Source organism: Eubalaena glacialis, chromosome 11 (assembly GCF_028564815.1).
Source record: "Eubalaena glacialis isolate mEubGla1 chromosome 11, mEubGla1.1.hap2.+ XY, whole genome shotgun sequence".
In the NCBI taxonomy this organism is placed as follows: Eukaryota; Metazoa; Chordata; class Mammalia; order Artiodactyla; family Balaenidae; genus Eubalaena; species Eubalaena glacialis.
Window position 1 is genome coordinate 62,901,781 of NC_083726.1, and position 25,342 is coordinate 62,927,122.

General features: G+C 52.5%; 1 protein-coding gene across 1 annotated transcript; it reads left to right on the forward strand.

The window, feature by feature from the left end:
* Positions 1 to 1,492: 1,492 nt before the first annotated feature.
* Positions 1,493 to 20,863, forward strand: LOC133101682 (keratin, type II cytoskeletal 74-like). Its single transcript, XM_061206656.1, is given in 10 exon segments — positions 1,493 to 1,960; positions 2,593 to 2,807; positions 3,251 to 3,311; positions 3,806 to 3,901; positions 17,585 to 17,764; positions 17,953 to 18,101; positions 18,657 to 18,691; positions 19,495 to 19,698; positions 20,052 to 20,070; positions 20,773 to 20,863. Coding segments are annotated over 10 exon segments (1,518 nt in total).
* Positions 20,864 to 25,342: the final 4,479 nt, after the last annotated feature.

Below are 25,342 nucleotides of genomic sequence, written 5' to 3' on the forward strand. Positions count from 1 at the left end.
TTGGTGGCACTGCTTTCTATTCCCCTCCAATGTGGTGTGCTCTGCAGAGCAGGACTCTTACCCTCCAGGAGTAGCTTTAACCAAGATGGTGGGAGATTATGGTGCACATGGGCTCAGCTCCCTCAGGGCTCCCTGGGCTATCAGTCTCCCCCACAGGTCTCCTTCTGCAACCCAGAGCCTGTTTGTCAATCGGAAGCGCAGGCTCTGTGAAGTTTCTTCCCCCGAGGACCCTTACATGATTCCACACTGTCTTCAGGGAGAAGGGAAGTGTCTTGGCCTGCTCTGTCATCTTTCTCCCATCAACCTCTGCTTCCCAAGTCAAACCTTCCCCTGCAGCCCTCCTGGGCTACTCACTGCCTCTGGGATGCACTGTTGCATCTGTCCAGTCTGGCCCACCTTCCCATTCCCAACTTCCGCCCCAGAAAGCCCAATGTATTTTATTCTGATTTTTTTTAAAAAAGCAGAATTTCAATAATGGCTTGTCTGAGTCACTCATTTAAACATATGGAATTAAACTACAGCAATAACAACAGCAAAACAACTTTCACGTGCTTGTATTTTGTCTCCTGTTCAATTTCAATCTCTTGGAAAGAAGGAGAGGGTCTTAGATGTTTCTCGTTCGATGTCTAGCATAGAGCAATTCACATAGTAGCACTCAAATGTCTACTTATTGAATGAACCAATCTCTTCAAGTCTTGAGACACACATTAGTCCAGTGAACTCAAAGACTGGGGTGTGGAGTGTGGTGACTAATTAGAGAGTAGCCAGCACGGTGAAGATTGGGAATGTCAGAGATCCTACCGTGTAGCAAAGGCAATTCCCTGCAATTAAATCGCCTGGGAGGGTAGCTGTGTTTGGCCACGCTCACAACACTGTTACGAGGAAATTCCCCTCTGCCTCTTCCTTTTCCTTCTATGTTATAACCACCACCACCATGGCCATCACCATCCTCACCATCAATTGACTCTCAACTGCCCAGCCCCCAGCGCAGGGCCAGACCTACACCCCAGTTCCTCAACAAGACCGGGTAACAGGGAGATGGGTTCTCTGGGGAGGAAGCCTGGGGTTTTCCGAGGAGCCTTCTCTGGACAAACCCGGCCATTTCCCCTGCGCTTTACTGATAGATAAGCAAGAAAGAGGCAGCCCTGGAAAAATAAAGCTAGAAGATCTCTGAAGGGAATCACTCTCCAGGTCCCTAATTATGAGCACAGATAAACGCCCGATTAGACCCCTCGAGTCTGCAAGGGCAGCATATTCCACTCGCTGTCAGAACTGCTTTGTTGCTGCAAAGGGCTTGGAGATGTCTTTTCCCCAAATTGTCCACAGCCCCAGGCCCTTCAGCAGGAGGAGAAGAGATAGAGGAGAGATGCCCTTTTCTGGTGTCCAGGGATGGACAGGATGAAAGGAAGCCGTGCTCCGGGTGCCGCATCGAGTATTCTCTCTCTGTTGGTGACTGCATTTCTCCAGCTCTGCCAACTTCATCTTTGCCACCATGAGCCAGCAACTGAACATCAAGTCTGGTGGTGACAAGGGTGGCTTCAGTGGGCACTCGGCTGTGGGGCTGAGGAAGGCTGTGGGCAGTGCGGCTTCTTACCGTGCAGCTGGCAAAGGAGCTGGGGCTGGCTTCGGCAGCTGAAGCCTCTACATTCTTGGAGGGAATAGGTGTATTTCCCTCAGTGTGGCTGGTAACAGCGTTCGGACTGGAGGTTACAGCTTTGGGCTTGGCTCTGGGTATGGAGGGGGCCAGGCCAGTGGTTTTGCTGGCAGCATGTTTGGCAGTGTGGTCCTGGGGCCCATGTGCCCATCCATGTGCCCACCTGGGGGCATCCACCAGGTCACTGTCAACAAGAGCCTCCTGGCCCCCCTCAATGTGGAGATGGACCCCGAGATCCAGAAGGTGCGTGCCCAGGAGTGGGAGAAGATCAAGGCGCTGAACAAGTTTGCCTCCTTGATCGACAAGGTGGGTCTACCAGGAGGATAAGACAGTCCAGTGAGATGTGAGTGATTCCATGCTGCCTGGGAGTGCACGGGGCATTGTGGATAGAAAGATTGTTGCTGGACCTCAGGAAGGGCGGTGTGATCATAGCAGGGAGAAGAACATACCTGTGAGCTAGGTGGCACGAAGGAATAAATGAACGTGCTGCTTTCTTCGGGGATTTTACAGAGAAGGGTGGGAAATTGGGTGAAGGGTAGCCCTACCTTGAGAAAGAAGTGATGGGAATCTGGAGAACAGCTGGATGCATCTCCGGCTCTTTAAGGCAGATGAATGGCTGATAGAATCAGCACTAATCAGAGGGAAAGGCTCATGGTGCAGAACAAACACTTAGCTGAGATAGAGGAAGAGCATCTCCTGCGGGCTGGGTCAGGCAACAGGAGAACCCTGTGGAATCTCCTTCTTCAGTGGGTTTTCAGTGATTGGTTTTATTCAAAAGACTATGGAAGGAGCACTTGTAAAGGGTCTTGTTTGCATGGAATTCCATGAGTGGAGAGTCAGGACTGGAGCCAAGTGACTTTAGGAAAATCTATATAACCGGGGAGGGGGGCGGTCAATGGGGTTCTCCACGGGACACGGTAGCATCTGTGTGATTCCAGGTGCGGTTCCTGGGGCAGCAGACCCAGGTGCTGGAGACCAAGTGGGAGCTGCTGCAGCAGCTGGACCTGAGAAACTGCAGGAACAGCCTGGAGCCCATCCTCGAGGGCTGCACCAGCAACCTGCGCAAGCAGCTGGAGACGCTGTCCGGGGACCGGGTGAGGCTGGACTTGGAGCTGAAGGGCATGCGGGACCTGGTGGAGGACTACAAGAAGAGGTGAGTGGGCCCAGCCGAGGTCATGGGTCATGTTCTCAGAGGTTCCTGGGCTCACCCAATCTCTGTGCCACTTTTTAGGAGGGGAGGGAACAAGCACCAGGGTCAGGGGCTCACACCTCTCCTCTGACTGTGGGGGAAGGACCCCCCCTTGTTTGATGAGAACTTCCTACCTGGTTGATGGGAAGAAGTTCCTTTGCTCATTGATCCACCGATTGGTTCAGTGACTGGTTTGGGGAACCTGGATATTTTCCTAGGATCCAGAGAGTGGAATGAAAATGAGGCAACTCAGGGACACAGTACTGTCACCACCAGCCCCTGCAGTGCTCACTTCCAAGAGATCCTGCAGGGACTCTGCATCCCCAGCACTTGCCTGGCCAGTGGGAAGAGTAGGTCACTTGGCCGAGGGGACTGAGACCTCTGCTATCTTCTCTCCTTGCGCACAGGTATGAGATGGAGATTAATCGCCGCACGGCAGCTGAGAACGAGTTTGTGGTGCTCAAGAAGGTGAGGGAGAGAAGAGCCTATGGACTCTGGTTTCTCTTGAATCCCCATCCTAAACAACCCTGCTCGGGACTCCAGCCCTGGCCTCCTGGGGAGAGACTGGTGCCTGAATGGAGATGGAGTCATATTCTGGCCTCTAGCAAGAAGGAGAAGACACACACCCAGGAAATGGACAGACGCAGACAGGAGAAAATCTGGTCTGGAAATTGGGAAACTCTGGTCCAGCTCAGCCTTCCTGTGTGACTTGAGGAAACTCACTCTACCTCTCTGGGCTTTGTTTTCTCCAGGTGTAACAGAGGAAGAGCAGACCCCTTCTGCTTTCCCTATTTCCAAAGATGCAGTGAATAGGAGAGAAAAGCAATATTGAGGGATTTTATTCATCAACATGCTTCCCTTTGTGGGCAAAAATAGGAAATCAAATGGCTTCTGTGGCAGGGACAGGACAGCAGATGGGATGAGGGGTGTATTGACCAATGGCTCTGGGTGCCTCTCAGTAGGATGCAGATGCAGCCTACAAGGTCAAGGTGGAGCTCCAGGCCAAAGAGGACTCTCTGGACAAAGATATCAAGTTCCTCAAATGTCTGTATGATGCGGTGAGGACACTCCCACCCCTCCCCCACCCGCCTCTTTCCAGCTGAGGGCTTCACTTGGCTCTTCTAAGGAGATGCCAATAGGAGGGATTTAGGATAAACAGAATGTAGGGTGTTTTAATGGAAAAGTGCAAAACCCTGCACTGGGAGACCAGGGAAGTGTAGGATTCTGGTCCCCAGAGGCTATACACACAGGAGACAATCTCATTGGGACCATGATAATGACCCCATGAGGTAAAAATGACCTCATGAGGTCCTACTAAAACACAGATTCTTGATACTGTGAATTGCAGGAAATGCCTCCCATGATCTGCTACCCACTCAGGGTGCGTCCTACCATGTGAGCCTCTTCCTTGGCTCCAACAGACAGATTTGGGGGGTAAAATCCATACATCTATGGCCATTTTGACAAGAGTACCAAGACCACCCAGTGGAGGAAAACAATATCTTCAACAGATAGTGCTGGGACAATTCGTTTCCTACAATGCAAAAGAGTGAAGTTGGCCCCTATTTCACACCATATACAATATTAACTCAAAATGGATTAACAACCTAAATATAAGAGCTAAAACCATAAAACTCTTAAAACAAAATGTAGGGGATCGGATTTGGGAGTATATTCTTAGATATGGCACCGAAAGCACAGGCAACCAAAGAGAACATAGAGAAATTGGACTTCATTAAAATTAAAAATTTCTATACATCAAAGGACATTACCAAGAAAATGAGAAGACAGCTTACAGAATGAGAGAAAATATTTGCAAATCATGTATCTGATTAAGGTCTAGTACCCAAAACATATAAAGAACTCCTACAACTCAATAACAAAAAGACAACCCAATTTAAAAATGAGCAAAGGAATTTAATGGACCTTTCTTCAAAGAAGATATACAAATGGCCAACAAGCACATGAAAAGATGCTCAACATTATTAGTCATCAGGGAAATGCACATCCAAACCACAAATTGGTACCACATCACACCCACTAGGATGGCTATAATAAAAAATAATGGAAAATAAAAAGTGTTGGCAGAGGTGTGGAGAAATTGGAACCTTTGTACATTGCTGGAGGGGATGTAAAATTGTTCAGCCACTGTGGAAAACATTTGGGCAGCTCCTCGAAAAGTTAAACATAGAAATGTCATATGATCGAGCAATTCCATTCCTAGGTCTACATCCAAAAGAATTGAAAACAGGTGCTTAAACAAATATATGTATGTGCATGGTCATAGCAGCACTGCTCACAATAGCCAAAGGTGGAAATAGTCTGCTATGGTCGGCATGTGTGTCTCCCCAAAATTCATGTGTTAAAATCCTAACCCCCAAAGGTGATGGTATTAGGAGGTGGGGCCTTCGGGAGGCGCTTACGTTATGAGGGTGGACCCTCATGAATAGGATTCGTGTTTTAATAAACGAAACCCCACAGAGCTCCCTGGCCCTTTCCACCATGTGAGGACAGAGCAAGAAGGCATTGGTTATGAATCAGGAAAATGGTCCTCTCCAGAAATCGACCATGCTGGTGCCTTCACATTGGACTTCTCAGCCTCCAGAACCCTGAGAGAGAAATTGCTATTGTTTATAAGTTGCCAGAATGGTATTTGTTAATAGTAGCCTGAAAGGACTAAGACACAGCCCTAATGTCCATCAATGTCTGAATGGATGAAAAAATTGTGGTATATACTTTACAACGGAATATTATTCAGCCATGAAAAGGAAGGAAGTACATGCTACAGTGTGGATAAACTTTGAAAACATTCTGCTAAGTGAAAGAAGCCAGACCCCTAAGGTCACATATTGTATGATTCCATTCGTATGAAATGTCTAGCATAGGTAAATCCTAGAGGTTTGGTGATTGCAGGGATTGGGGTGGGGGGGATGAGTAGGGCCCGCTAGTGGGTACCGGGTTTCTTTTTGGGGTGATAAAAATACTTGGAACTAGATAGAGGTGGTGGTTGCACAACTTTGTGAATGTACTAATTGCCACTGAATTTTCACTTTAAAATGGTTATTTTTATGGTATGTGAATCTAACTCAAATAAAAAATAAAATTGTGGGGGGGTAGCAGAGAAGAGGCCAGAGAAACTGTGTCCCTGGAGTTGGCTCCCAGCCTTTCTCACCATATGTCAGATAGCAACCTGGAATACAGATAGGGTGAGCAGTGGCGCCCAGTAGAAAGATGGAGATAACTTTCCCTCCATTTGATTGGCAGAGGGCAAGCCTGGGGGTTGGGGGACCTCTGTCTTCATCTGTCTCTGGTATGTGGCAAATGCCTTGCCCTGAATGCTTGCTCAGTTATTGCAGAATAAGTCACTGATGCAAAAGAGGATGGCAGTCACAATGTCTGTGCCCTGTCTCCTGGAACCTCCTCCACTCTTTCCTGCCTCTCCTCCCTGTGCCTTTCCTTCTGCCTCTGACCTTCCCATTTTCTGATCTTTGCAAACGTCCCAAGCTTGCTTCCAAGCCTGGTGAAGTGTGAGGCTTTAACTGATTCATCCACGTTCATTGGTAGAGAAAGTCCCATTAAAATGGATGCTCTGGGCTTCCCTGGTGGCGCAGGGGTTGAGAATCTGCCTGCCAATGCAGGGGACACGGGTTCGAGCCCTGGTCTGGGAAGATCCCACATGCCGCGGAGCAACTGGGCCCGTGAGCCACAATTACTGAGCCTGCGCGTCTGGAGCCTGTGCTCTGCAACAAGAGAGGCCGCGATAATGAGAGGCCCTCGCACCGCGATGAAGAGTGGCCCCTGCTTGCCGCAACTAGAGAAAGCCCTCGCACAGAAACGAAGACCCAACACAGCCAAAAATAAATATAAATAAATAAAAATTAAAAAAAAAACAACGGGTGCTCTGACCTTGAGAAGTCACCTGGTCCACCCTCTTACCCGTGGGAAGGGATATTCTTTCTTGCTTTCGTGGTCTCAGGGATGTTGAATGAATTAATGAATTTGATTCCCTCAGTTGGTTTCCAGCTGGGAGTCACCACATTCCCCATTATTAGAAAAGAATATAATAAAAACAGGACAATCTGATCTCACCTGTGTGCCACTAACAGAGAGGAATGGAGACACAGAGATCTGAAAGCGATAGCTAGTCTACTATGGGGCCCATTGTCGGGTGGACTGTCAACAGAAACCGGGGTACACACGCATAGACACGTGCTCACTGGCTCACAGACTCAAGTCTACGGAAGATACTCAAAATACTTAACAACTGGTATAATCAGGCACCAACTCATCAAAGTAGTTGTCAGCCACAGACAACCGAGACAGCCATGCCAGTCCCTGGGCACCATTCTGCTTAAGTTCGTGTACACGACCACCTGCATGTAGATGTGGACCCCCACGTGGCCTCTGACACATATGGGAGAACGTCTTTCAGCTGGTGAGCAGTGCTCACAATTTATATCATGAGCCCGAGCCTGGGTCCAAGGAGCAGAGAGCATCGCCTGGCCTCGGAGGGAACTGTTAGGCTGGAGAGATGCACACAGCACCTGGGCAATAGGGTTGTGTGCAGAAAGGTGCAGCTGACCCAGGGAGGACTTGGGGGAGGTTTCTTAGAGGAGGGGTGTCTTGGTTTGTCTTAAAGGATAGGACAAGCCTGCCCTGGTGGGCAGGGGGCTGGGAGAACAGCCCAGAGCATGTCATCAGGGAAAAGCATGATGCACGTGAGAAACATGCAATCGTCTCATAAGCACACCTACCCAAGTCCTGAAATTACAATTGTCTTCAAAAGAGTAAAGCAGGCTGAGAAGGGGAGCGGGGGGGTCAGTTCCGCTGCCTAGAGAGTCTGGGACAGGAAGAAGAGTGCAGGAACAGTGAGTGCTGGTGAGCTCAGTTTTTCACACCGTGCAGGCACCGGCACTGGACATTTGCACATGAGAAAGCCAGAACAGTGTAGAGGCTACGAGCACAGATGGTAGCCAGGCTGCCTGGGCTGAACCCTGGCTCAAATCCTGGCTCAGCTACTCACTAGCTGTGCAACCACCAGTAACTTACTTAACTTCCTTGTGCCTCAGTATCTTCATCTGTAAAATGGGGATAACAACAGTACCTGCCTCACAGGGCCGCTGTGAGCATTAAATGAGTTAATATATGTGTAGTGATTAGAGCAGTGCCCAGCAGAGCTCACACTGTGTGTTAGCTATTATCATTACCATCATCATTATTACTTACAAGGTGCCTCCCATCCACCTCTGGGAGTAGATGGAGCAGGTATTAGCACCCCCCTTTTTAGAGATGTGGAAACATAGGCTTAGGAAGTTGGGAGACCTGCCCGTGGTCACATGGCAGGACCAAGACCTGGGTCCTCAGAGTCCTGAGTCCACACACTTCACCAGAGGCTTGGGGTAGGGCTGGAGGAAGGAGACGGCCAGCAAAACTCAAAGGAGATGGTCCCGGCCACGGAGCTGAGCAAGGAGGAAGCGAGGGGGATGGGGCTGCCCTGGAAGGCACCTCTCTGGCAGCCAAACAGCAGGATGGGAGCTGAGCTGAGTGTCTGGCAGAACAGTCCTCCTCGGCCTTTATATCCCAGCTCCTCTGGGGTGAGCTCACCTTCAGCCTTGCCAGCTGCAAACCTGCTGAACAGCTGTCCTGCCCCCAGATGTGTGTCTCTGATTGTGGCCAAGTCCCCCAGGGACTGTGCTCCATCCAGCTAGCTTGGGGCTGAGTGCCCTGCCTGCCCGAAACTATAGGAGGATGTAGGGGGATGAGGACAGGGACCTGTGGGGGGATTCACAGAAAACATGCTCATTTCCTGGGTCCATCTGCTGAGGAGGGCTGGCAGGACCAGAGCTGATGTCATCCAAATAGCCCAGCTCATTCTCCCTGATTTTGGAGACAATTATTTGCTCAGAGAACCACTTGCCCCTTTCTCAGTGCCTCTAGCCTCACGCCCCACCCCCGTTCCTACTCACACAGCAGCTAGATTGTGCTTCCTCAAACATGTATTGCTCAGGCTCTGTCTGGCTCAAGAATCCTCAGTGGCTCCCTATCACTTGCCCTGTCACATGCACAGCTGGGGATCTGGGGTTCCCTCCACCTTTCACTCATAATCTCTCCAGCCTGGAGGGTATTTCCCTCACGAATGTTCTTCCTCCTGCCAGCCTGGGTTGCTTTTACCACCCCTCACTGACAGTCTACCCAAGCCTTTTTACCTTAAAAGACTGGAATCCAAACCCCCTCCTCCTCCAGGCAGCCCTTGTGGATTCACTGTCCCCAGGTCTTGCCTCTCCTCTGTGCATTCCCCTTTCCTCTCACCCAGCAAATACCCTCTTTGATTGTACTAGATCTTCTTGCCTTTCTCTCTTTGAGGCCTTCTCTGGAAGCTTATAGAACCCCAGAATGCTGAGGGTGGGGAGCCAATGGGTCCTGTCTGAGGCCATGGAATTACACAAAGGTGCCAAATTGATCATTGTCACAGATGTAGAAAAAAAAATACAAAGAAAGCTACAAATTATTTGTGTAAATTGAATAAAACATTTTGGCTGTAGAGCCAAGAGCCATAAAAATGTAATTCATTTAACAAGCAATGTAAATATTCCTTGAATGTTCAAACTAGATGTTCCTGGTAACTTGGGGGTTTGATTCTCTGATCTGACACACTGCCTCCCACCAATTCACAGGTGAGTAAAACTGCAGCCCAGCGATGTCCATGCCTGGCCAAGCATGGCTCAGAATTTAATTCCCACCTAGAAAACTGGGCAATACCCGATACTGCAATGGGCATGAGGGGAAGATGAAGCTGGGACAGGGGACGTGGTAGATCACATCCTCTCTCCCTCACCAGCTCGAGAAGTCTCCCAAAGCAGGGGGCTCTGTCTCCTCCTGCCTCTAAGTCTCCCCAGATCTCAGTTAAGGCTGGGGCAGGGCCTTTGTAACTTGGTGAACTGCGGCCCTGTCCTTCCCTTTTTCCCTCCAGCAAAAACACCAGTAAGCACCCTAGGAGCCCCACCTGGGCCCACCCTTCATCTTCTATCATCCTCATCAAAACATTGGGTGTTTCATTCCTAATGTCCAATATCTAATTAACTAATTTATGCTAAGGTGTTAATGGCTTGTTAATAGCTTGATGAGATGCTTTTCCCAGGGATGCCTATGTTTGGAGGGATCCAGAAGCTAAGTTCTCTGAGGGTAGGATACTTTGTGTCACCTCCCTCAGCACTTGGTAGGTGCTCAGTGAGTGTTTGATAAAGGGATCAATATCAATATACTTAATGTTCGAAAAGTGCTTCCTATCAAGTCTTGTACTTAGCAAGCACTTATTAGACAGTGGCTGTTATTATTTCTAATGGTGAATTTTCCATTATCAGAGATGTTCTGTGCGGAGAGATTCCCTGAGTCTGGGACCTCTGGGAACACCAGCCCTTCCTTGTCCCCCAAGAGCAGATGACACCGTATGGGAATGTGCTGATCCAGAGGAGAGAAAGGAGGAGAGGAAGGAGAGAGAGGAGGAGAGGAGAAGACAGGCCGATTCCTAAATTCTCCTTTAGGCTCTACTTTTTGTCATTGATTAACGTGTACTGGACATTGAAATATACCAGGCACTTGCCAAGGCTTTACGTGAATTAACACATGTAATCATCACAACTACACCATGAAGAGTTATGATTCCATTTAGAGCTGGGAAGTTGAGGCTTTGAGGGGTTAAGCAGCGCTGGGTGGTGGCATGGAATTCAGACCTTGGGAGCCAGCTCCCGGAGCCTGGGCTGCTCCTACCTGGCGCCATTCGAGGTGGATGCAGGTGCAGAGGCTCCCTGAAGATGCACCATCCCTGCCGTTTGGTTGCTGCTCCAACAGCTGTCAGTCCTCTCACACCTGGGAAGGGATGTCCAGAGGCTGGTCCTAGGCCCTGAGGGAAGGTACGGAGGGAGGAGTCGACCGGGGGCCACGGAACCCTTGTCCAGACCCCTGGCCCTAGGGAACATGGCAGCCTCCAATCAGGTGTCAATGGACAGAGGAGTCCAGGGTGCAGGAGAGCAAAAAGCAGCCAGGAAGGAGGTTGCTAGATGGGGCGGGGGCAGGGCGGCAGCTGCAGGGACTTTGAAGGCTGGGCTGGGGAGCCGTCCTGCGCGTCAGAGAAACACACAGCCAGCGAAACCTTCGAGGGGACCACCCTCAAGTGAGGACTGGATTCCAAGAGCTGAGATAGGCCTTTAGTACCAGAGCTCCTGGGCACAATGCCTGGCACACAGCAAGTGCGCAATAGAGATTTGCTGAGGGAGAAGGGGAGGGACGGAGGAGCGCACCAGCAGGCATCTGATCTGGGAAACTTCAACTCTCCTTACGAAGGAAGCTGAGATGACGTGTGATGCAGCCTCCAGAGGAAGCTCGTGGAAACTGCCCACAGAGTCTCTGTCCTTCCAGCTCATGCCAAGAACATGCCAAGGGCTGAGGGAGATGGGAGAGTCAGACCCAGGCTATGCTGGCCCAGGAAGACCTCTGCAAAGAGGCCGGGAGGGGCAAGCAGCAGAGCAAGAGGGAGAGAGGGAAGGATGGATGGAAGATGGAGAAGAGGGATGAGGCGGAATGGAGACAGGAGGTAGGAAGAGAGAAGGGAGGGAAAGAGAAATTCTGGTGAACCATGCAGACAAAAGGGCAGGGGGAGGCTGGGGAGGAGCTCAGGGGCCGGGGTGGAGGGGAAGGGATTCCAAGTTAACCCCCTAAACAAAGTGACAGCGAGCCCCCACACCAGCCTGGCCCCAGATTCTCCTCCCTCCTGTGGCCACACCCAGCCGAGAGTCACAGCCCACCCATGGGCCCCCAGCAGGGATCATTGGGCAACAGCAATCTCCAGGGGCCAGAGCCAGCCATGGGCAGAGCTGGGGCCACAGCAGCAGTGGCAATCATGGGGGAGGACTGGGGTCCACTGTGGAAGCCAGTGACCCAGGAGGGAGGGGACGGCAGGCAGAGTCTGGGCAGGGATCACAGGACTGTTTGGAGCGGGACGCACCATGCTCACTTGGCCGCCTCTCTTGGCCAGGCCTGCACTCCCGGGGAGGGCCCCAGCCGGCCTGCACTCTTGGCTTGCCTGGGTCTGGAGAGAGGCAGTAGGAGTCTAGTCTCACCTTGACAACAGCTTCTCATTTACATTCTAAACAGATGGTTCCTGACCTCAAGTTGCTCCTAGTCTTATTAGCAAATACACCTCGGAGGAAAGACAGACATGATGAAATGGACCACTCAGAAGGCTTCCCCTGAAACCTCCAGGCCCTGGACGAGCCTTTCTCCTTCCTCCCAATTGACTCCGGGAATTTCTCAGCCACCTGCCCAACTCCATCTTCCTCTTTTCTTCTTCATTCTGTCCAGTGCTTGAAGGGCTAGACACCCCTTGCACAAGCCTCTAACCTGCCTTATTTTGGGAGTTTGAGAGAGGAGAATGTGGCAATCCCATTTCTTGGAGAACTTACAGAAGCACAAGGGCCCCCTGTGTCCAGGGTTGGCTCTGGCCTGGGCTGCTCATGTCCCCATGCTAGGGAGAGCACCCCTAATACCCCACAGAGAGAGCTGCTGTCCTCTGTGGGTTAGAAGAGCCCATCAGTGGGGTGTGTCTCAGGGGCTCTGGGGGAGGGGTAAACAGCTCAATGAATGGCCCCTTTCCAGAAAAGAAGAGGACTCAGCTATGGTTGAAGCCCCCAGACACTGTACGCTGCAGCCTGCTGTGCCCAGGGCAGTGCATCTGTTCCCACTGGGTCCCCAAGAGGAAGCCCACAACCGAGAGAAGATTCATCAGGATAGGGATGCTGAAGAGCCAGCGACATCCCCCTGAAGAGGCTGGGGCCGGGGGAAAATTACCCTATAACAGCAGGTTAATTAGATAAGACCCAAATTACACGAGCGAAGCTTGCAACCCAGCAATTTGATTGTTTCATGTTGTTTCAGAGGTGGGGAGGCTTGATCACTAGCTCAGCACAGAGAAAATGACTTCTTGCTCCCAGGCAAGCCAAACCCACGAATTAAGCTCTCGACTGGCCAGCCATGAGCCCCAGTGCCAAATGCATATAAAGAAGGGCACCTGCCAGTCCTCGCTTCAACCTGCAGAGCTGCGTGGGAGTTTGCATCCGCCCCTCCTGTGTCTGAGCTCCGTCTCCATCAGAAGCATGAGACGCCAATTCACCTGCAAGTCGGGAGCTGCCACCAAGGGGGGCTTCAGCGGCTGCTCATGGGGGGCAGCTTGTCCTTCTACTGGGCAGGGGGCAAAGGGCTCAGCGGGGGTTTCAGAAGCCGGAGCCTGTACAGTCTGGGCGGCGTCTGGAGCATCTCCTTCAACATGGCCAGGGGCAGTGGCAAGAGTGGAGGTTATAGATTTGGCTGGGGCCGGACCAGCGACTTTGCCGGCAGCATGTTTGGCAGTGTGGCCCTCGGGCCCGTGTACCCGCCTGGAGGCATTCACCAGGTCACCGTCAATGAGAGCCTCCCGGCCCCCCTCAATGTGGAGCTAGACCCTGAGATTCAGAAAGTGCGTGCCCAGGAATGGGAGCAGATCAAGGCTCTGAATGACAAGTTTGCCTCCTTCATTGACACGGTGGGTCTGCTAGGACCTGGGGGACCTGTGAACAGACTTCTCTTTTCTTCTTGGAACATGAGCTTTTGTTGCAGCAGGAGGGATTGAGGTTAGAAATGAGAAGGCACTTACTGCGGACAAGTTGGATATTTTCTAACCTCAGAGTAACTTAATTAAGGCTTCCTGGGTAGTCTTTCCCAAGAGAAGACAGAGGTGGGTCAATCTCTACTGGCAGAGGCTTGTCAGGGTTACTGGCAGGAGCTCCAAAGAGAAGACAGACCCTTGCTTCTTACTCCTGAGGGCCAGCTTGGTGCTATTGCTAAGCCTGGGCCCATGCAGGCTGTGCACAGGGAAAGCCAGTGAGAGGGAGTCTGCCCCTGACTGGTCAGGGGAGCTGTCCTCCTCCCATCAATTGCAAGCTGATTTCTCCGCTAGGCATTTGACAGGTGGATTGGGAGCATCGGTGTGTGGTCATTCACAGGCGGCTTGGTCATGGGCATTAGTTTTGGTGGGCTAAGGACTCTCTTGAGAAACAGAATAGTGTGGTGGGGAAGAGGTCTCCACAGTGTTCTGAAGTCAGACCTGGCTTCCACCTTGGCCCCATCACTTACCAGCTGTGTGACTTCGTGTGGCTAAGCCAGCCACATAGCCAGCTACGTGGACATGTGGAGAGTCATTCATCTTGTCTATGCCTCTGTTTCCTCATCTCTACAATGGAGATACTAACCTACCTCTTGGGGTCATTGTCGGATTCATGAAAGAAAACGCATGTGAAGATGTTGGCACGATGCCTGACACATACTAAGTACTCCCCAAGTGGCGGTTATTGTTACTGTCATTTTTATCTCTGAGAGCTAGGGTAGGGGTGTTGAGAAGGAGAAGAATCAAAGGTCTGGAAGAGGCCTCAAGGGATCATCCAGTCCAGATAGGCCCTGACTTTCCATAGATAAGAAACGATTGCTCCCATTTTGTGGGTCGGCAAAAGCATGGAGGTAATGCCGTGCCCAAGGTCATCTCCGGGGAGGGAAAGTAAGGTTGGATGCTCAGTCTCCTGCCTCCAGACCTAGTACTGGAGACTGGAGGGCTATGCTGGCCATATGACAGTGAGGCACCAAGGACAAGTCAGCCCAGGACAAATCCTATGTTGTGATGGTCAGTGGCCATCAAAGCATCGCCTCCCCACAGCTCTGGACCCTGGCTCGGAGGATTCCCTGCTGCCTCTGCTCTCTTCAGGGGCTGGCACCTTCTCTGTGGCTTCTCACCTCTAAGCCTTTCCACCTCTAGGAGATCAAAGTGTTCTGAAGTTTGAGGTCTGGGGGGATGGGAGTGGACTGACTTTTGGCTGGGCTGGTCAAACCTCATTAAGGAGTAAAGTCTGGAGACATGGAAAGAAAGACAAACATGAAGACAGTCACCTCTGTGAAAAAGGTGGTCTGCCTGGGGTGAGGGGGAAACAGGCTCAAAAGCCTGGAGGGTTCCTAAATAATTTTAGTCTCTAGAGGAGTACAATCCCATAACGCCAGACAGCCGGAGAAGATGGGTGCATCCTATCGGTCATCCAGATGTGGAGTCCAGATGCGTATTGTGGTGTCCTGGGTGTAGGATTTTCTCTTTGGTCAATGCTTAGTCTTATGAATAGACGTGAAAAAGTCAGGACTGGTTAAACCAAACCAAATGCTGGAAGATCTGCTGGACTTAAGCTGTTTGGTGACCAATCCCATCTCAACACTGAATACCAGACAGTTTTCTAATGTCCTGTGTTTCTGACTTTAAGGGACACAACCTTGTTTAAACAGTAGCTGCGCTCATGTACGATTAAGGGAAGTCACATTAAAAAAAAAGCCCCAAGCCAAACAAGAGAGGTGTATGCAGACCCACCAGCTCAGGTCAGTTTCCCGGCCCAGTGAGGACACAGTGGCGTGCGGAGCTCCGTCTGTCCATCTTGCTCCAGAAGCCATGCTTGCTCTAGGGAAGATGGTCCTGAGCCGCAGGACTAGGGGAGAAGGAAGAGGCAGGAGCAGAGATGCGGTTGGAGGCTGATGCAGGAATTTAGAGCACCCAGAAGCTCTTGGTCCGTTGAGCCTCGCTGAGCTTGAGATGTTAGAAAATGGAGAGCAGACTCCCTTCTTTAGAGTGGTCAACCTTTTCAAAGATGAACCCCGCCTGACTCTGCTCCAGTACTTTCAAGCTCACCCCTGCCCTGGGCTGGTTTGGCCACAGTGGGTTCAGAGTGATCCGATGCATGGGTTATGGGGACACATATCTGGGTTCAGTTCTAGGCTCCGCCACTTATTAAACTATTGCACCTTGGAAAGAAGCCCAACTTCTCTATGCCTCAGTTTCCTTTACATAAAATAGGGTTAATGACACACCCACCTCATGCAGATGTTGTGAGGGGTAAAGGAGAAAATGCAGGGGAGCGCTTTGCAAAGCTCCCTGGGAGTGACGGGTGTGACTGTTTTCGTGGTGGTTCAACACTTCTGGGTGTTGGGTTCCAGGTGCGGTTCCTGGGGCAGCAGACCCAGGTGCTGGAGACCAAGTGGGAGCTGCTGCAGCAGCTGGACCCGATCAACTGCAAGAACAGCCTGGAGCCCATCCTCGAGGGCTGCACCAGCAACCTGTGCAAGCAGCTGGAGACGCCGTCCGGGGACCGGGTGAGGCTGGACTCGGACCTGAGGAGCGAGCGGGGTGTGGTGGAGGACTTCAAGAAGAGGTGAGCTGGGAGGGGACCCCCTGTAGCTACACGACTGTCCCTGTCCCTTTTGAGCTCGTCAAGCAGGAGTGGGCAGCTACCCCAGCTTAACATTTCTGGAGGTGGGGGGAGGCAGTGTTCCTTGTCACACCAAGCAGAATCATCCCCAAGAAAACGGAAACTTGCCCCCTGCTCCTCCAGCCTGGCACTTAGGACAGATGTGAGATTTCCTACAGGACATTCATGCCCCGCGCTCCTTCCTCATTTTTGAAGCTGGATCTTCAATAATCTCCTTCTTCCAAAATTGGTGACCACATCTCCTCCTCCAGGAAGGCTTCCTTGCCTGGCTGGCCCTACTGGCCCTGGACTCTGCAGCCCCTCAGCATCTGTGCCCTCGCTCAGGGTCTTTCCCTGGGCAAACGAGGGTTCTTAGTGAGACATATTAACCGACAGAGCCCTGGCATTCCTGCAGGTATGAGGAAGAAATCAACAGGCGGACAGCGGCAGAGAATGAGTTCGTGCTGCTCAAAAAGGTGAGGGGTAGGCAGGTCTTGGATCTGGGGCTGGCCTGGGACCTGGAGGAGCTGAGCCTGCCGGTGTGCTCTGCTTTCAAAGAAAGTGAACTGACTCAGAAATAGTGAGGGGAAGGCAGGGGAAAACCACGATGCAAGAGTATCTAGAGAAGGGAATAGAACGGCAGAGAGGATGATGGCATTCTTGAGTGTTTAATGGGGTCGGAGTTTGTCCACAGTGAAGAACAGTGGAGGATGACACACAGGGGCTCTCCCTGCAGTTGCGGGCCTGGCTCGGATGTCACAGTGATGACTGACAGCAGCCTCGATGGGTTCCCTTCCTTAGAGGGGCACCCCATCCCTACCGCCAAGGGAGCCCATTCTCAGGATGGGGCAGGGCTGGGCCTTTTGCTCCTTCCTCCCCTTTCCCATGAACCTCCCAAGGAGAAGAGGTGGCTATTTCCCCGTGCAGGGGACCCAGGTTGGGGTGTGTGTCGCCTTCTGGGCTGCACTGGCAGTGACTTGGGGACAGCTGGGCTATCTTCCAGGACGTGGATGCGGCTTATGCCAATAAGGTGGAGCTGCCGGCCAAGATGGACTCCATGGACCAGGAGATCAAGTTCTTCAAGTGTCTCTATGAAGCCGTAAGTCCGTCTCTTCATTCCACCCCTCCGAGGGCTGCCAGTGGGTAAAACTCTATTCTGGGGCCGGGAGGGGCACCCAGGCCCCAGCTCTCAACCACTCATCTCCATTTCAGCCCTCAGGGGCTCCCCATCTCCTCTCTGGGTGGGAAGGAAATGGTCCTGGCCTTATCTGCATAGCAGCAGGGCTCTGTCTGGGGCCTGGAGGGAACTCGCTTTGCCCAGAGAGCAACAGCCTTGGTTTGGAGCCTCTAAATTGGCATCACCAGGATTTGCTTGCCTTGGGAGGGAGGTTGTTGGCCTCCATCAGTCAAGTCCTGAGACCATCACTGTTTCCCCTTCAGGAGATCGCTCAGATCCAGTCCCGCATCAGCGACACGTCTGTGGTCCTGTCCATGGACAATACCCGCGACCTGAACCTGGACAGCATCATCACTGAGGTCCACGCCCAGTACGAGGACATTGCCCGGAAGAGCAAGGCCGAGGCTGAGGCGCTGTACCAGACCAAGGTGAGCTGGGCTGAGGCCGGGCCGGGGAGGGTGACCCCAGTAGGCATGAGGGCCGGACCGGAATGTCTAGTTAAGTGTGCAGCGTGGCCTGCCCCCATAACATCACCAACCCCAAGCCACCATATACTCCCACGACCCGCTCATCACCCCCATGCATGGCTCCGCCTCTTTGGGTCCCCAGTTCCAGGAACAGCAGCTGGCAGCTGGCATCTGGCCAGCATGGGGACGACCTCAAAAACACCAAGAATGAGATCTCAGAACTCACCTGGCTCATCCAGAGGATCCGCTCAGAGATTGAGAATGTGAAGAAGCAGGTGAGGTATGAGATGTGTTCTTGGGGAATGAAGGGGTGGTGATGCTAGGAATAATAATAGAATTAATAATACTACCCAGACACGAGTGCTCACTTCATACCAGGCACTGCGCTACGTGGATTGGTTCATTCAATCGTCACCCCTTCCCTGCCTGTACCTGGGTACACTACCCCTCCAAAAAAACAAAAAACATTACTGTGTTAGGACTTCTTGTTCTCTCTTCCTTAATTGTCCGGGTACAAGATGAGCTTGTGAGTGATGTCCCAGGGTAGCCGCTCCAGCATCCCCAATGCTCTTGGGAGAAGGAGAGCCTCGATGCCTGGGAGGCTGACCCTTGGGAGGTGTGCATGCCGTCCCCACAAGCACACCTCGTGAGAACTACTGTTTGATGGATTTTTGCCTGGTTACCCCAAAGATTCAGGGATGGCCCCCATAGCTTCTGGAGCTCTGCTTGTGCCAAAGGAGCCCTGGTATTTCCATAGGTGCCTACTGAGTTCAGAAACCCACATTAGGCCGGTGGGGGCACTAGCTTTGAGGTTAATAGATTGTGGGTTGAATGACTGCTTGTTCTTATTTTATTTCTCCCCTAACAGGATGTCAGGAGAATTTCCCTCCCCTGTCAGCATCTGTAAGTACTTATGTTCTTGGACCTAAAATTGTAGAATGTGTGGACTTGAAGGGGCCTTAGTTATACCCTGTGTGTGGAGATGAGGAATCTAAGGACCAGAGAGGGGAAAACTTTGCCTGAGATCACACAGCCAGATGGCAGGGCATGTCCAGCAATCAGGCCTCCTGACTCCCAGCCCAGCGCTCCTTCCTTCTTATCATTCTGTCTCCCTGTTCTGAGGGCAGCTAGGAAGGCTATCACCACGGTGATGGGGAACCAAAGGACATGGTGCAAGAAGATGAGTATGGGTGTGTGTGAGGCCTGGGGAGCCAGGTTGCAAGTTATGACGAGACCTGGGCTGGGGAATTGGTAAATGGGGGACCTCGGAGGTCAAGCTGAAAGTGTTAGATCTCTGGATTTCTCATCAGGGCTAAGAGTTAAATCATAGCTTCCAAAAGATGCCATCTGGAGGACAGAGAGCAGGAGGGAGAGGTTGGAAGCTGGGAAGTTTAGAAAAAAGACTAATAGAAGAGGCAGTGTGTACAGAATGACAGGTGGGTCCATTGGTACCTGGACCAAAGAGGTGGACCTCTGAGAGTTAAGAATCAGCTAGATTGGATATAAGCTGGGCAAGCCAAGGGCAACGCGTAGAGGAAGCTGTCTCTGAGATATTTTCCCCAGTGGGGAGGGGGTTGACTGTGACTGGGTCCCCCACCCAACCCATTGCTCCAAGAAGAGCCCCACCTGTCCTGGGGATAGGCGGCCTCCTCCGGTCCCGCCCCCAGCTGTGCCTGTGGGGTGTTGACCCTGCTCTCCCCCTGCAGCCATCATTAGCAGTACCAGCGGCAGCAGTGGCTATGGCTTCTGGCCCAACTCGGTCAGCGGAGGCTATGTGGTCAACGGCGGCAGCTGCATCTCTGGAGTGTGCAGCATCCACGGCAGGGAGGGCCGGAACCAGAGCAGCACCACTGACTGCAAGGATGCCCTGGGGAAGGGCTCCAGCCCGAGTGTCCCCTCCAAGAAAGCCAGTCCGTGGAGAGGGCTGCTCTCCCGCCATCTCTTCGTCCCAGCTCTGGCTCCCACATGCGCTCTCCCTAGCCTGCTCTCAGCCCCACTACCACCCTGCTGGCCCTGCTTTTGTACCTCCAGTGCTGGCCTTGGCCACCCACCTGTGTCATCCTGAACCTGGACGACTAAGCCTGGTGAAATTCCTCCCCGCACACGCTTGGGGTTCGCCTCCTTGGCTGTGGTCCCCAAGCCATGCCACCAGCTCCCAGTCTTCCATCCCCTGCACAGCCTCTGGCTCAGTCGCTAATTACTCTCTCTGGCCCCGTGGGTCTCGGACTGAGGCCCCCCTCTCACACTGGGGCCTTTGTCCCAGCTCCTACTAACTGCCTATGGTAGGAGCGGCTCTGTGTTCAGGAAAAGGAGGGCTGAAAGACAAACGACCAAGCGAGGCCATCCCCGCGCCTCCCTGGCTGGCTCATGACTCATGCGGAGTGGACCAAGTACAACTCAGGGTCTCTTTCTTTGTTCTCCTGCACCCACAAGCAGGGAAGAGGAGGCCTGTTCGTTTCTCCTTTCTTCTTAAAGGCCCTCCCGCTGCATCCTCAATAAACATCATGATCTGATGCCTTGGCCTCTTGAGTAGTTAAGGTGTGCACATGGACCTCAGTCCAGATACTCACGTGAGCAGACACCACACACCCACACGGACACACCACACCACCGCGCATCGCCTGTGCAGCCTGTATTTCCAGGTTAATCTTCTCTGTAGAGCAGAAAAAGAAGACATTCTCAGACCACACACGGCAGAGGGGCCGGAAGCACTTCTGGGGCTGCAGGAAGGTGAAGCGCGGAGAGGAGTCTTGGGAGAGGGCAGGAGAAGGCGTGGGGAGAAGAAAGGAAAGCAGAGAGCGGGGGTGTGTGCAGCTTGGTTTGTGGTTTTCAACAAAAGTGTCATCTGTGTCCACTGGCAGAAATGGTCCTGCTCCTGACCGGGGTCCTGGCCTCTTCCTGAGAGCTGGATCTTTCCCAGAGGGAAGGTAGGGGCTTGGGGGACAGGCGTCTGCCTTTGTTCAGCCTGTCCCCCACTCTCACAGTCCTGGCCTTCCGGGAACCACACGTGCTGGCCCCTCTGTTAGAAAATCTAAGATCGGGAACGAGAGTTCTGAGAACCCGAGCCTGGACTGAGGGGGAGTGAGATGGGGGCGGGGCAGATTGTGACATTTAGTGACTATGCAGTTGGTACCTCTCCAGACGCCTGTCCACCCTGGAACTACTGTTGGGGTGGCCAGTCCTGCCCTGTGGTGAGGAGGGCTGGAAGGAGGACAGATGGACAGATTCCCCAGTGACCAGCAGGAGCCAGCAAAACTCAGCCAGGACGTCTTTGGGAGTCCGAAGGGCTTCCAGAGATGGAGGTGGGGGGATTGGAGGATGGGATGGATGGGCTGGGCTGACGGATTGAACTTGAGAGTAGTGGCTGGGGCTTAAGGCAAGGCCGCAGGGCCAGGCTTGAACACCCTCCCTCCAGGAGGCGACCATCAGCTGCCCTCAACCAGGAAGTCAACACCACCATTCAGCAGGTGTGGGTGGAGGAGGGCAAGCAGATCAAGACTCAGAAGCAAGTTTTGCTTCCCCGGTTGACAAGGTGAGGCCAGTGTCTCTCTCTCTCTCTCTCTCTCTGTGTGTGTGTGTGTGTGTGTGTGTGTGTGTGTGTTTCCAGAACTGGCTTGAGACACTGCCATTTCCTCAGCAAAGGATCCACACACACCTGCTGCCCCTGCCACCCTGTTCCCTTTGCAGCAGTAAGGACTGAGGTGGGATAGCAGAAAGAACTTCCCAGTTGAGAGGCTTAGAAGAAATGCTAGATTCACAAATATGGGGATGGAGGCTGCTTCTCTAGATGCCGCCATTTTATCACCCAGATTGGGGAGGGGGGGCGGTGGTTGGGATGGAGTGAGGAACTCTCCCACATCCCTTTCTGCCTCAGGGCTCCCAGGGGTCTCCTGGGTGGGAAGGTGATGCTGGGTTCTGGGTCTGTTGTTTAGAGCAACAGATCAAGGCGCTGGAGACTGAGTGGGGCTTCCTGCAGGAGACAGTCAGGAGCCCCGCACTGAGGCCCGCGGTCGGGACCTGAGTTAGCTTGGTAGGTCTGAGGGTGAGAGGGCTGGGCTGGATGTGCATTACAGACCAGACAGGACTTGGTGGACAGTTTGGGAAACAAGAGAGGGCTCTGGGGACGGGACTAAAGACAATGAGTAACAAGCAGGGTAGCCACTATGTTACATGAGTCTACGTGGTCATTGGACTGTGGTTGCCAAGAGCAATATGGGCTGAAAAATAACCTAGGAACTTTTTAAAAATGCTGATGTCTGAGCCTCTATTCTAAACCAATTAAGTCAGGCTACTGGGATGGGGCCCAAGTTTCACTGGTATCTTTTGAAAGTTAGTGAAGTGGTTCAAGGGAGTGGCCATAGCTGAGAACTCTAGGCCTAGGGTGTGGCCTTAACCATCCAGAAGGGAAGAAGGGCGTCATTGATTAGTAATGCCTGCCATGGCCGCAGGTGGAGTGAGTCACAGCACACGATGCAGTCTCTCATTGGTGCCCACCTGTGGCTTCACAATTTACCAAGTACTTTCACACCCACTGTCTGAACAGCACTGAGAGTGAGGGAATGCTTCTGTTGTCATTTTACAGAAAAAAAATTGAGGCTCAGATCCCCTGTCTATCAACAACCACCCTGGGCTGGAGAAGACCCCAAAGGTACCCCGTCCCTTGCCTGCCTAATTTTAGGGGGCTGAGGGGAGAGTGGGGGCAGGGCTTTGGCTCCAGTGCATGAGTCTGGACAGGAGTTTGTCCTTGGCAGTGCTGCCACGTGCCTGCTCCCCCCTCCTGGCAGTTTCCAGGAGGAGGTCAACCTCAGGGTCAGTGTGGCTCTGACAGAGCCCTCTTGGCTCAGTGCTGCCCTGACTCCTCCCACGGTCCTGATGTGGTGGCCCTTCTGTGCTACATAGCAGGAAGCTCTCTATTTATTTCACCAGTGAACTGAGACACAGGGAGCGGCAGGGGCCCCGTCTAAGGTCACCTAGGTTGTCAGGGGCAGAGCCAGGCTCAGACCCCAAAGCCTGGTGTTCTTTCCAACACATCCATGGCACGATGGCATTGATCTCCAACATGGGTGAGGGGGGCGTGCCCTGGAGGTTGGCGGGTTATGGACCCGGGTAGCCTCGGGCGCAGAGGGGATGCTGGACAGTCATAGAGGGGTGAGCACTTTACAGCCTTCAGTGGCGTCGTGGGTGGAGGAGTGCAGGTGGGTCTGCGGCAGCTCAGGGAGGCTTGGGAGTGGGCAGCCAAGGGCGAGGCAGGGCAGAGGCTGTTTGGGGAAGCAGGAAGTACATCACGTGTAGCCAGTCGGCTCTTCCCCACTCAAGCCTCTGCTCCCTGAAGCCCAGGAGGAGCAGAGGGAAGGAACAGGGTCTCTGGAGACATTCAAGGCAAGGAAAATAGGTGTGGGTTCACTGTAATAGGGATGAGGCCCATGTGGAGGGGCCTTCAGTGGAGCTGGAGGCTCAGATGGAAGGGCTGTGAGGAGACCTGCTTCCCGGGGGGGGGTCCCATCGGGGCTGGCGCTGGGGGTCAGAGTTGCAACTGAGCCGGTTGACACGGGGCTAAAGGTGCCCTTGGAGTTAACATGGCCTGGTTTTCCTCAGCTACTGAGCTGTTTCCATCTCCCCCACCCCCAGGATCACATTTCATGTCCATTTCCCACTTACACACCCCAAAACTGAACCTCAGAAGGGGTAAGTGATGGAGCCTGGCCCAGGCCACTGACTCCAAATTCATTGTTCCTGAAGGGTTCCTACCTGTCATAACAAGTCCTGCTGGATCCCCAAATCCATCTGGTGTGGGGACCAACAGGGTAAAGACCTGGTCACGTGCACTCGGAGTATGAAGTATGCCCTAAGTCAGGGAGTTCCTCATGCTACTGTGTCAGGAGAGCTGGCCTGCTGGCCTGGAGCTGAGCTTCCCACCGCCTTGCAGGAAGGGACCAACAGGCCTGGGCCTCAGACACATCCATGTTCCTGTCCACGGGCAACAAGCAGCTCCTGGACCTGGCTGCATCATCCCAGTAGGAGAATATGGTCGGTGGGGGGGTGGGGAGCATGGGAGGGAGGCCCAGGCCCTGGAAGACCAGGGGGCCCTGCAGTGCTCTCTGGCTGGGCTCCCTCTGTCTTCTGAGAGCTCCAGGGCAAAGGTCTGTAGTGCTGAAATCCAGGCTTAAATGACATCAGGCAGGAAGGTTAATAAAAATTGGGCAGGGAGATTCACAGAAATAGGATCTCCCTTGACCTTCGGAGTGGGTTCCTATAGATTTGGGCTTGGGGTGAATTCCTGGGGTGCTTGCTATAGGTATTGAGTCCCTGGAGCCACGATAAAGTGACACTAAGGGATGGGAAGTGGGGAAGCCAAGGACAAGAACGAAGTGGGGGAATCATGCAGTAAGGACTGTTATGAACCATACTCAAGATGGAATGGGCTGCTTTAAGACATAGGGTGTTCACCATTATTGGAGATGTTCAAGGACAGACTCAACAACTCTTGATCGGTTTTATAGGGGACTTAAGAATTGGATGGACAGTTTGACTAGACCAATGCTTGTCAGACTTTCTTTTGCATATCAATCTTCTGGGGATCTTGCTGAAATGCACCTTATGCTTCAGTAGGCCCAGCTGGGGCCTAAGAGTCTGCATTTCTACCGAGCTTGCAGGTGTAGGTGATGCTGCTCATCCTTGGACATCACTTCCAACCTGAGAGCTTTAAATTCCCTAATAACTGAACTGTTTCTGCCCCCACTTGGCTACTAAGTCCCAGCAGGAGATTTCATGGAGAGAGCCAAGCCCAGAGTAAAGGGATGAAGGGCATTTGTATCTAGAGTAGTGTTTTCTGATTTGGGCTTTGTTTTCCTTTTGGTTTCATCATTGGAACTTTGTTAAGTTTCTGTACGGTGGGACAAGCCCATCTGGGCAGTTGGGCATTTTCCCGAGGGTCTGGGACTCTTCTCAGGGAGAGGAGAGACGGGAAGAATCAACAGGGGCCATCTTGGAGTCTGCCCACCATAGTGACTGTGGGTAGGGGATGGATAAGAGTCTAGGGAGACATTGAGGTTTCTAGCTTACGTGACTGGGAAGTAACACCATTTACAGGGAAAGGGAATATAGGAAGAAGATTAGGTTCTGAAAGGAAGATGTGGAGTTCAGGCTTGGAGAAGCTGAGTTGTACTTGTAGTACAGTCAAATGGAGATGTCCAGTAAGTGATTGAGTTAAAAAGGGTCAGGCCTGGGATTCAGATTTGGAAGCATCAGAATTTGGGGACAGAGAGGACACCCAGAGAGATAATTAGGGGGTCTAGAACAGAGCCCTGGGGCAAAGGGGGAAGATCCAGCAAAGGAGACTGAGGAGGAGAGATAGGCGGAGAACAGGAGAGGGCATTCAGGAATCAAGAAAGGAAAAATTCTTGAAGAAGAAAAAGATGAAGAGGGGCAAATATTGCAGAAAGGCCAGGAAAGGGAAAGAACCAAAAGACAGCTTTGGGTCTAGTGATGGGGATGGAAGGAGACCTTGCTTAAGTGGGCTCAGGCGAGAGTTGGGCAGAAGGCCTATAGAAGTGG